At 38.9% G+C, this 11,792-nt stretch overlaps 2 protein-coding genes across 2 annotated transcripts; one reads left to right on the top strand and one right to left on the bottom strand.

Moving 5' to 3' along the window:
* Window positions 1-504: 504 nt before the first annotated feature.
* On the bottom strand, window positions 505-7,981 carry znf366 (zinc finger protein 366). Its single transcript, XM_041999620.1, has 7 exons — window positions 7,828-7,981; window positions 4,584-5,617; window positions 4,339-4,506; window positions 3,797-3,947; window positions 3,053-3,244; window positions 1,288-1,462; window positions 505-1,204 (listed from the first exon to the last, which is right to left on the bottom strand). The coding sequence occupies exons 2-7, from the start codon at window positions 5,603-5,605 to the stop codon at window positions 600-602; spliced, it is 2,313 nt and encodes a 770-aa protein (XP_041855554.1). The 5' UTR covers window positions 5,606-5,617; window positions 7,828-7,981; the 3' UTR covers window positions 505-599.
* Window positions 7,982-9,479: 1,498 nt separating this feature from the next.
* On the top strand, window positions 9,480-11,718 carry LOC121649079 (isotocin-neurophysin IT 1-like). Its single transcript, XM_041999623.1, has 4 exons — window positions 9,480-9,562; window positions 9,642-9,763; window positions 9,886-10,090; window positions 11,576-11,718. Exons 2-4 carry the CDS (start codon window positions 9,644-9,646, stop codon window positions 11,716-11,718), a joined length of 468 nt encoding a protein of 155 aa, XP_041855557.1. The 5' UTR covers window positions 9,480-9,562; window positions 9,642-9,643.
* The last annotated feature ends 74 nt before the right edge of the window (window positions 11,719-11,792 follow it).

The following is an 11,792-nucleotide window of genomic DNA, read 5'->3' on the forward strand; positions in this document are numbered from 1 at the left end:
AGTAAATTTAACACTTATAGCACAATATCACAAAAATAAACAAACACAAAAAAGATGTAATCTCGAAGCATGCACAAACTTCTGAGCAATAACACTTTGTGAATTTTATGAGTCACAGTTACAGCAAAGTTGCATATTTAAGCAAACATCGAAAATTGGTGTGTAAAAAACTAAAACATTAAATATATTTGTTTTTTATGTACAAAACATACAAATCATAATTTCGGTCTCAGTGAGTCACATAAACTTTTTGTCCGTGACTTTTTATATATGTGTGCTTCACATCTTTCAGCTACTTAATCTTTACGTTGTGATATGTTAATAAACATGATATGTTGTCTCTCTTTTTGTGCTAGCCTATGACACCACATCTTCTTAAATCACTTTTGCAGAGAAACCTACAAACTTTGTCTCCTCAGGGGAGTGTCTCCTGAACATCCTCTCCATTTTCCTGTCAAGAAAATAAAAATCAACATTACCTAAAACCTTCATATTCTTCTCAGGTTTTTTTTTTTTTTTTTTTTTTAATTTACAGTTCTTTCTGCAACCCGTAAATTCACTTGTGGGTAAGTGATCCAACAGTCTGTCTTCAGCCTGTTCTAGTTTTTCTCTTCTACATCAACAGCCCCATGAATGCCATCGAACTGCTGTTTGATTTGCTCTGGCTCATCAGGCTGTTGCTGCTGATCTTCTAAAACTGATTCATAATAATATGATTGTCTGTGGAGTTTTTCATGGTGGTACATCTGCTCATCTAGCTCTTCATCAGATTCATATGACATCTCTGACTGCAACAGGTCATCCTGGTTGATCCTGAGATCTCCAGATTGTCCTTCTACTGCTGACTCCCCTTCAAATACTTCATTGTCTAAACTTTGCTGCGATTTTTCTTGTTCCTGCATCTTGTCTGGCCTCAGTTCATTGGGACACCCTTTTCCTCTATCCTTCAGCTCAGGAATGTACTGGTCCTCTTCTGCTGGCTCTTGTTGGTCCACCTCAGGGCTGTACTGGCTCCTTCTGTACAAACTCTCCTCATCCTCATCTTGACAGGAGCTTCCTGGGACACTCTCACCATCAGATTGAGAGAGACGGAGGCTCGGCATACCCGGGGGCTTCTGAGAGAGGTCAAATGGCTCCTCTTGGCTGAAATGGCCGAGAAGGCCCATTGAAGTGGACAGACAGAACCTCCCTCTTTGCCGAAACACTAAAATCAAAGAAATGAGTAATTACATCAATCAAATTTTTGTGCTCAAAAATGTAAACCCTTTATACCATGCATGTGCTTACATCTTTCATCCAGCCCTCTGTCCATGACTCCATGTTTGACTTTCATGTGTCTGGTGAGGTTTCCCTTAAGTGTGAACTTGCTTGGGCAGTAGAGGCACTTGAAGGGTTTGCTGTCTGAGTGGAGATGCATGTGGCCCATTAGGTTGTGCATCCTGTTAAATTCCTTCCCACAAAGCTGCAAGACAAGAAATATATTTCCAGGTAAGTTTTCATTTTAAATCTAACTTTTTATTCTTTTTTTTTTTTTTTTAAACATAATTTTTAAAGTAACCGTGGGGATGTGATGCTATTCTGAAGTCCATGCAAGAGGGGTGTTTTTTGGAGTGACCTTAAAACTAAATTGGCTCAGATGTTTTCCGTCTTCCCATCTTTGCTGTCTTTATACCAAGCTTTGTTTACCAAAATGTCAGGCTATTCTTTTTAAGTAAAAGTGTATTTATGATAACACAATGTGTGTTAAACCACATTAGTAGATAATACCATCATTACATGTGATGTTAATGTTATTCTTCACATACTGTCAGCAGATTCATCCACAACCACAGCGGATTTTGCTGCAGTAATAAAACTTTATGAGTCACACAATAATCACAACATCATTTAAACAATACTATTTTCCACCAGGGGCTGTAGTAAACAATATGTTAGTATTAGAAAACAACAGGTCGACGTCAGCTGTGTATTATTGTTCTTTCTCTGCCAGGTCGTCTTTGTTAGATGACTAATTTTTCACGGAATGCAGAGTAGCAAAGCACACACGTAATCATGAATGAATGTGCAGGCATTCAGATAGACACACACCCTTTCTTCCTCCTTCTATCCTTGTTTTCCTCTTTTCCTCTGTCTCCCCCCCTCCTTCTCACTCCCCATCACACACACAAGAAAAACAGAAAGCATTAGAGACAGAAAGAGAGAGGAAGCAACATTGAGACAGGGCCAGGAGGAGAACAGGGAAGGGCAACTCCTGCGCTGTCCTTCCTCTGCATTCTTTTTTATTAGGGTGGTCCTTTCCTTCAGGAGGAGAGAGGGACTGTAAACTGTCCAAGAGGACCGTGAGAAAACAGGAAGCTCCCTCCAGCAGCAGAGAAAGCGAGATGAAATCTATTTGCGGGCCCCGTTCTCCGGGGAGGCTGGGGGGGCCATTGTTAGAGAGGCAGTTTGTGCGGCGATATCCTTCCTATGGACAAGGAGGCTCCCACTCCCATAAGCCTCTCTGCTATCTGGTCATCGTCTCAGTTCTCCCACCAGACACCAAGGTCAAAACAGACACTCCAGAAAAATTGGAAAATTCTTTGATAGCAGCTGCTGTTAAACATTCCTGTTTCAGAACAGTTGAGTCTTACAATAATGGTAGCACATGATGCCCTTACCCAAATTCTTCCAGAGAAAGATTCTTCTGTAACTCTTTTGTTGTTATGTCAACAAAGATAATAAATTGGTTAGGACAAAAACTTTGTAAGGTTACACAAAGGTGATGGTAAAAAAAAAAACATTATGCACATTAAAAATACAATGTTTTGTCATTTAGATCTCACAGTTTTGCAGATGTTACTGCTCTACACAAAGGCCCCACCACGCCCAGCCTTTGCATTTGGACAGAAAGGAGTAACTTTCTATCCAACTAAAACTAATGTTTTCAGAACAATCATCATGTGTATGCTAGTGTATTTAATAAAATGTTTCATTTAATCAATTCATTAAATCAATGAAAAAAATATAAACAAAGTCCAAAATAAATTGTAATCAAGGCCCCCATCTGACCAACCTTGCATTTATAGGGCTTGATGTCCGAGTGGACGATCATGTGAGCCTTAAGAGTCTGTTTTTGAACAAAACTCTTGAAGCACATGTGGCACTGGTAGGCCCGTATGTTGGTGTGGATGAGAACATGGCGTTTCATGTTGGCCAACAGCGTAAACTCACGACCACAGATGCGACACTTGTGCTCCTTTACCCCCTGAAACAAGAGGAGTGGCATGAGAGACAAGTACTATCTGGGGGTTTTTGCTTGAAATCTTTGGATGTTTAACTCAAGTTTGTGAATATCTATAAGAATATGTAACAAATAAAAAGTGAAATTAATAAAAAAAAAAGGATTGTCAACCATGTAAACATGGTCTTCTTGGCTTTAAACATCATTCAACATGAACATTTTTGTTTCATTAAAGAGTTGGGACAAGCAGTTCATATGTACATACAGTACCAGTCAAAAGTCACTCTTTCCCATTACATTTAATGGGATAGTGTGTCCAAACTTGGTGGTAGTGTATTCACTGTATAAAACGGTCAGAAGTGTAACATGAAAACTGAAATTCACAAAATAAAAAGTTGTTTTAGCAGCTGAGTTGGCTGTCAACAACCTGTTGACCATTTAAACATGAAATTAAATGTCTTAATGGTTAAATTTTGACAGCAGACAGGTCAGCTCTAAGCCCAAAATCAAAGTTTTTGTATACACTCCTGTCAAAAAGAGTGACAACTCTTTCTCCTTCCTCTGTTTTAAACCTACTTTGTGAGTGAGTGTGTGCTGCTTCAGGTGGTGCGATTGGATGAATTCCATCCCACATTCACTGCAGATGTACGGTCTGATGTCTTTGTGTTTCATCATGTGGTTCTGAAGCTGACTTGGGTACTGGAAAGTCTTTTGGCACTCTGTGCACCTGCAGGAACAACAATGTTCATATTCATCAAAACAGAGAGAACAGAATGTTATAACACTAGCTCAGCCCTGCGGGAAATGCATATGTACTTTTTTGCACATTTCTAGCAATTAAGTCCACTCTCTTTTGTTTGCTTAATGCACGGTCAATGCTAGCAGCTCATTAGCTTAGCATAGAATGACAACTAGAAGCAGTGAGTAAGCAAATAACCTTCTTTGTTCAAAACTGACAAAAGTCTTACTATATATGATGCTACTTACTATTCATGATGCTAAGCTTACTAGCAGCTGGCAAACCTGCAAAGCTCATTTCCAAAGCTATTAATTAAAACTAGCACTGCTCAAAATTTACTTTAAATGTTGGATTAATAGAAGAAGGATTTTGTGCACACTTGTAGAGGGTGGGACCTCGATGGACAGTCAGGTGCCTCTTCAGCTGAGCCAGTGTAGGGAAGTCCAGTCCACACTCCACACACACATTCTCCTGCCCTTTCTCATGCTTCAGTTCGTGGGCGCGGAGCTCGCTAGGATAAGCAAAGCCTCTAGCACACACACTGCAGCTGCAGAAAAAGATCACTTTTAAAAGAGGGTAGATTGCAGTGTAAAAATGTTAAATGAAGAGAGAAAAATTAATCACCTGTATGGTTTTACGTCACTGTGTTGCATCATGTGTCTCTTCAGGTGGCTGGTCTGGGTGAAGGCCTTGTGGCACACCTGGCACTTATGGGGCCTCATGCCCCGGTGTGTGAGCAAGTGTGTGTGCAGGTGGCTAAGCTGCTTGAATAGCTTCCCACAGAGGTGACACCCATGTGGCTTGATGCCGTTGTGACCCAGGATGTGAGTAACGAGGTTATACTTGGAGGTGTAGGACTTTTCACACATCCGGCACTTCCAACGCTTCTGGTCCCCACCAACATCCACATAGTAGCTGTCGTCCACGTGAACATTGATACTGAGTTTCTCATTGTTGGTTGCTCCACTTCGAGGAATTGTGTCATGAGTGGCCTGACTAGAGTGGAGGTCTTCTTTGGGGCAGAAAGCACCAGGGGAGAGGTGTATTACAGGCCTGGGCATGAAAAAGGGGTATGGAAGAAGGCTGTGGGGGAGAGGCGGGAAATAAGGAGGATGGAGGAGAAGAGGGGAGGGGGGCCAAACAGGCGAAGGACTAAGAGGCTCCTGCTTCACCTGCACAGGCAGAGTCACACCTGGCGACCTGTGATGTAGCTGCAGCCTGTTGAGCTCAATCATCCCAGGAATGGTTTTAGAAGAAGGCGAGGAAATGGTGCGTGGTGGGAAGAAGAAGGGGCTGTGAGAGAGGTCCACTGTCTTCTTGCTGCTGCTTTCTTTTGCTTCCTCTTCTTCTAAGTCAGGAGATTCATCTCCCTGGGCGTCTATTATGAGAGGAGTTCTTTTCCGTTTTTGTGATCCTTCCTTCTGGGTGAAAGCAGGGCCAAGCATTGGAAAGAACGCATGTGGGCTGAAAGCACTGTAGGTGTCTCTGGTGGGGGATACGCTGGGGTAACTAGGTAAGGGGAATCTTGGTGAATTAATATAAAATGGGGCAGGACTTAGGTAAAAACTGCGCTGAGATATTTGTCTCAGCTCATCTCTGCGGGTAGGACTTCGATCTGGTGAGAATTTTATTGCATCTTTTTCCATTTTTTTTTCTTTCTGCACAAAACAGGAAAAGAAGTAGTTAATTGTTGTCAGTTACACTGGGGGAACAAAGATTAGTTTATTTTAACTTAAGGGGAAGTAAACAAAATGCATGCATTTTACACACACAGTAACCTGTTTTCAAGCCATGGGGAGTATCAGTAAAAATAAAAGACCTGTGAAGCCCACTTCTCATATCTGCTTCTGGCCACACAACCTCAAAACATGTGAGACTGACAGATCTCTCATTTGACATAGTGAGAAATGGAATAAATAGGTCATTGTCTCTAGTTCTGATCCATTATTTGAATCTCAAGATATCAGCATTCAAGGAGCACTATATTATTAGTTTGATTATTGCCCAGAAAACCATTTCCTCACTTTTCCCTTTCACGTGTGATTCATCACACTACTTTCTACTTTGTTCTCATCTGTAGGTGTTTAGGGATGTCATGGATATATGCTTAAAAATACTTGGTCAGGTTTTAAAAACTGCATTTCTGTAGGTTTATCATTATAGTATTTGGTTTTATTTGCACTGAAAGGCCACTGCATTCAAAAAGACAAAAAAAAAAATAAAATATTAAATTAAAAAAGTAAAACAAAGGGAAGAAAGCTACACTAAAAGCTCAGCTCTTGAAAATAATTTCCACCAAAATTTTAAATTGATTCTTCCAGTTTACATGTTAGACATACCACTTGGGGAAAGAATTGGTCAAATTTAATCCAGTGACCATGTGTCTGGTTTCTGTTGATGGTGTGGCTACTTCTCGGAAGGTTTCTTTGGAAGAAATGCAAGTGGGTACCATGTATCATGGACACCCACACCTCTCAGTATTCAACCTGAAACTTTTCACTTCCTACTTTCGCACAGATCTCCTTCTTGCCTGAAATTAGGAAGTTATCTGTGAAATGTTCACCTCTGCCTCCTTCATACTTTTCGCTTCTCCATCTAATTTTCTCTGCCTTTTTTTTTTTTTTTTACTATAATGGGATAACGTCCTCTATTCACTGTCACCCACAGTGTTACAGGATGTTTTAACGTGGATCTATATTTAGCATAAAGATTAAGATCAATTAAATAATTAATTAAATTAATAAGGATGCTGATATTGACGAGGTCTCAACTTTTGCTAGTGTGTGCATTTGATGTGCAGTTAATGTTGTTCATGGATGAAAAGATAGTAGTTAAAGGAGAACAGGTTTACTTCTGCGTGACATTCAAAATATTTTCTAATAATGTTTTTTGTTTTTTTTTGTCATCATTATCATCATTCTATTATTGTCAATAGTTCACTTTTGAAATCTATTCAAATCAACTGTAGTCTGACCTCAAGTTTAATTCCAGTGTCTGTTAAAAAAGTTAACTTTTGCAGAGGCTTCAACCAATCATGCAGTATCTGGTAGAAAATACATGAGAATACATGCTCTTTAACAGATAAAGAGCAGCAGGTGAATATTTTGTTGTGGTGGATTTAATCTCCTGGTTAAATCTTCCAGGATTTTATCATAACCAAAACAGCATGTGGGTTTTAAGCGCTCATACACATTAACACATAAAAAATAAAATAAAATAAAATAAAATAAAATAAAATAAAATAAAATAAAATAAAATAAAATAAATAAACCATTATCTTTCTGCTATCACTTGTGGCTTAAAAATATAAAAACTGATAAGCAGACGAATAAATTGGATCATGATTTGGTCAGTTACCCCACTGTTTTAGTGCTCAATGCATCCTGTCCACATGCAATTTACCTACTAAAACAATGAGGTTCTGAGATTGTTTATAAATTTGCTGACTGTAAAAGAGCATCATGGCACATATAAGAACAATGCCAGCTAATATGAACAAACAATGACAAAGCATGATGCAAAATGCAAAAATGTGGAAGTAAATATGAAAACAGTGATGTACAGAGAAAATAATCTACATGCAAAGGGCAAAAAGAATGTTTTTCAGCCTGTTTTCAGGATTCAGAGGCATGCTGAAGTTTTCCTTTTCTCCTTCTCAGCTAATTTGATATGCCGTCCTGGACACTGCTGTTTTTTTCCTCTTCACTTTTCCTGCGTATGTAGCTCCGTGAAGAGACCCCTGCCTTTTTGCCACACCGTGCATTCCAAACAGTCCATAAAAACTGAAGCCCCTCCTCATATGCCAGTCTATGCCATGCAAGTGTGTGTCCTGTGAGGCTACAGCATAGCCTGTGTGTGTGCAACTTACCAACTGAGTGTAGCAGAGTGTGTTTTCTGTGATGCTGTGGATGAAGTGCTGCTGCTGCTGTTGTACCTGCACCTATGTTCTCTTCCTCTTGCTTGCCCTGCAGCTCTCCTGACAATGAGCCGCTCGTCCACGGATAGCATTTGAAGTGACTTAAGAAAGAGAACAGGAACAATCACTTTGTTCTCATTTTTCAGATGAGTACCTTCGGAGAGAAGGAAGGAAGGGAGGGGAGAGGAAGTCAACAAGCCTAGTGCCTTCCTGCAGAAAAATAAGGAAACACTAGATAGACATCTCCATTTCTCTATGAAATAGGGATTTGCACAGCTTTTGGAGGTGAGAGTTGATGTTTCTGATGTAAACAATGCCAACCTGAATAATAAATAGCTATGAGGTGGGGAATCATCTGTTGAAACCTGTCAACTCTTTCTATTATTTCTTCATATCTACGTGTAAAATCTTTTTTTTTATTGTTGTTTATTTGAGGGAAGATAAAAAGTTTATGGAGGACTAAAATAGTTGTGGTCTAACAGGTAAAGTCAGGTGCAGAGTGTTCATATCGATGGGGCTTTGAACTGTAACAGCATTGTACAAGACAAGCGCTTACTCTGTAAGATGTGTGTGGAAATATTTTATTTAATTCTTTTTTATTCATTTCATATTTCATTTTCATTCTTTCATTTTTTGCCCTGTAGGTATTCTCCTTATTTAAGCCATCAGGTGCAAAAGCATGAGAAAAAATAAAAGTAACATACAACAAAACATGAAGCCATACATTGATTAAATGTGTCAGTACAGCCACTAGGAGGCAAGAGTGACTCAGAGACCAGTTTCCTCTGCCTTAGTGTCCTTTCCATGTCTCATGAACTGTCTCTGGTTATGATTCTGAATAAACCAACATCCAGCTAATTACTTTTGCCACAAAAGTTAGCAGACACTTTCATGACTCTTAATTGAAATGAGGTGGCAGTTATAGTAATTGAGCTCATATCATTGTAGAAGCGACGCTGTCTTCTGTGGGTTGTGGCTGATCATTAGTTGTGTTAATTAGCTCGTAAAACCAATTAACCTCAGACCTGGACAATGTGTGTGACAATTCCTGTGAGAAATTAAGAACTTTATTAATAGTAGAGAAATGTGTAGGTGTATGTCATCAGTTTGCTTACAAATAAATTCTATAAATCAACAAAAAGCTGCTGAGCCAGCTTAAACCAAGCTTCAGAAACAGATTTCTTTTGAGGATCTTTGAGACCAATTTTTTTCCACTATCTCTTGATATTACAGGAAAATAACTTTAGAGAAATTGGGAAAATCCTTCAAATGTTTTTTTTTTTTTTTTCAATTAAAGGACGTCAAGGTTGAAACTTCTATGTGCGTACTCATAATTTTAATAATTTCATGTGCACAGGCCCTTTTTTTGACCTCCCTGTTTCACCATAATTTCTAACATGCACGGTCACGTTCCACGTTGGATTTCTCTAATCAACTTCAGCAGAAAAAAGCAAAGCACCCTTCAAAGTGTCTGGCCCTTTGACCTGGCCTGTCCAGTGGTCATTTTCATCTCAGGAAGTGACTATAACTAAAACAGTCTCATTAAGGATTTTTAAATAGCCTTTGGCTTTCTGTGTCACTCTCAAAATGGGAGTTTGGAAGTATAAAAGACGTATGAGTGGCACCAGACAAGACAGAGACCTCAACAATCAACTGGGAACATCTTCAACAAGAACTTAAGAGACAGGTGAGCAGATTTAACTTCTGGGCATCTGTGCGGCTTAGATTTTAGTCTCAAATCTGAATATTTTCCTCTTTTTAAACAGAAATGACTGGAGCTGCTGTGTCCGTGTGCCTGCTTTTCCTTTTGTCTGTATGTTCTGCGTGTTACATTTCTAACTGCCCTATTGGTGGAAAGAGGTCCATCATGGATGCACCACTTCGTAAAGTGAGCTGCTTATGTCTTATTATCTTTGAATTTAGCTTTGAGGCTTCAAAATTCCAGCATAGGATCAGCAAACTGGAAATATGAGTTGAGCATCAAGAATAATGACTTATTTCCCACCTTAGTGCATGTCCTGTGGTCCTGGAGATAGGGGACGCTGCTTCGGCCCCAGCATCTGCTGCGGGGAGGGTCTTGGCTGCCTTTTGGGTTCCCCAGAGACAGCTCACTGTGTGGAAGAGAACTACCTGCTGACCCCCTGCCAGGCAGGAGGGAGACCCTGTGGATCTGAGGGAGGACGCTGTGCTGCTTCAGGACTCTGCTGTGATGCAGGTAAGATAATCTGGGCGTACATACTGGTAGGAAAAATATCTGAAAAATGCTATAACACTAGATAACAGAACAGAGGTGCTGTGTTTTCAGTCAAATTTATTTAAGAGTTATTCTAGTCAGCAAATGAGTCCTGTTGACATGAATTTTGTATGATATTTAAATATTTTGGCATTTGATGTTAATGTACTGAGAACTTATTTATGTCAAGACTGTGAGGTGTGTCTGTTAAGTGTGAGGCTAGAAATGAAAAACAAGAAAGTGAATAGGACTAAAAGAGAAATATGATAAAGAAAACAATTGTATTGTATCTATTGTAAAATAGATCACCTACAAAAAAAAGTAGATTTAAATGTAGTAATAAGGAAATTTAAGATTGGCTTTTACTTGTGAAGTTACAGATATGATCACGCGTTAAGAAACACCCATTCTAAAAAGAAAAAAACAAATACAAATGGACAGTGGTGTTTATTTTTTAACCAATGCTCACAGTTTAAATCTTAATTTGCACATAACAAGACTGAAGTGGTATTTGTGTGCAAACCTTAATATTTGAAAATGATTTAAAAATTCTTATGTTTTGTACATGGAATCATTGTTAGCACGGTTTAATCTAGTTGTCAGTCAGTAAGGGTGGGGCCTTACAGTTCTGCTGTTTTAATGCAGTTTAATCAGACATACATTTTTGTAGGTTAGGAATACATGCAGGAAGGTCCCCAGATCTCCCTAGACACCTAGAGCATGCAAAACCGTTTTACTGTGGAGCAGTTCCTCATTAACTCTAAGTATGTCTGCTAAGGTGTTACTTTTTTTTTCTTTTTTTTTTTAAGTGTTTTTCTGAAAATATGAAAAAGGCTTAAGGGGTTAAATAATTAAAATGTTAAATAAATTGATCAAAATCATGTAAGTAGAGCTCAGCAGGTTGAAAATTGAATTTGTGAAATATCTCAAAGGTAAAAGTGCATTAACCAATAAAAAGTGTTTATATTATCTCCAGTTTGTTTGGTGGACTTTTAAACTTTTAAACTATAAACTACACCTTTATAATGGTGCCTCATATTTTAAAAGCTCATTGCACAATGTTCTAATAATAATTATGACACCACCATAAAATTAGTAATATTTCTGTTTTAGATCACATGAAGTAAAAGTAGAAAGTAACATCAAATTTTAAAAAATGAATGACTAAATAATAATTGATTGATCTTTGTAGATGTCGTTGCTGTAGTCCACATTTTATGTCAGCTGAGCTAGAGCATTCACTGCTCGTGTGATTATTGACTGGTTATTCATTTACCTGCTCCGGTGTATTGCTTCCAAGAAAAGCTGCATTACTTCAATCATGATAAACTCTTTCATTTGCCCTCTGGTTGTACTAGTGTTAACATTTCATAAACAATGATAACAGCATACCATAAAGTGTAAAGTTGCAACAGAAGGCTGTAGTAATAACTTTTATTCCCCCTCTTTTGTGAAAACCTGACACAGAAAGCTGCACCACAGACCAATCTTGCCTCATCGAGGAGGATGGAGATGACCAAACCAGCCAGTATGAAGGCAGCGACCCCGGTGACATCATCCTCAGGCTCCTCCATCTGGTCGGCCACACATCTCACCGAATCCACCAATGAGCTGGACCCCAGGCTAAAATAGGATTTGTAGTTCATATTGTATAGCTGTGTTTCTTTGTTTGTCATCACTTTAT

This window comes from Melanotaenia boesemani, chromosome 11, assembly GCF_017639745.1.
Source record: "Melanotaenia boesemani isolate fMelBoe1 chromosome 11, fMelBoe1.pri, whole genome shotgun sequence".
Taxonomy (NCBI): Eukaryota; Metazoa; Chordata; class Actinopteri; order Atheriniformes; family Melanotaeniidae; genus Melanotaenia; species Melanotaenia boesemani.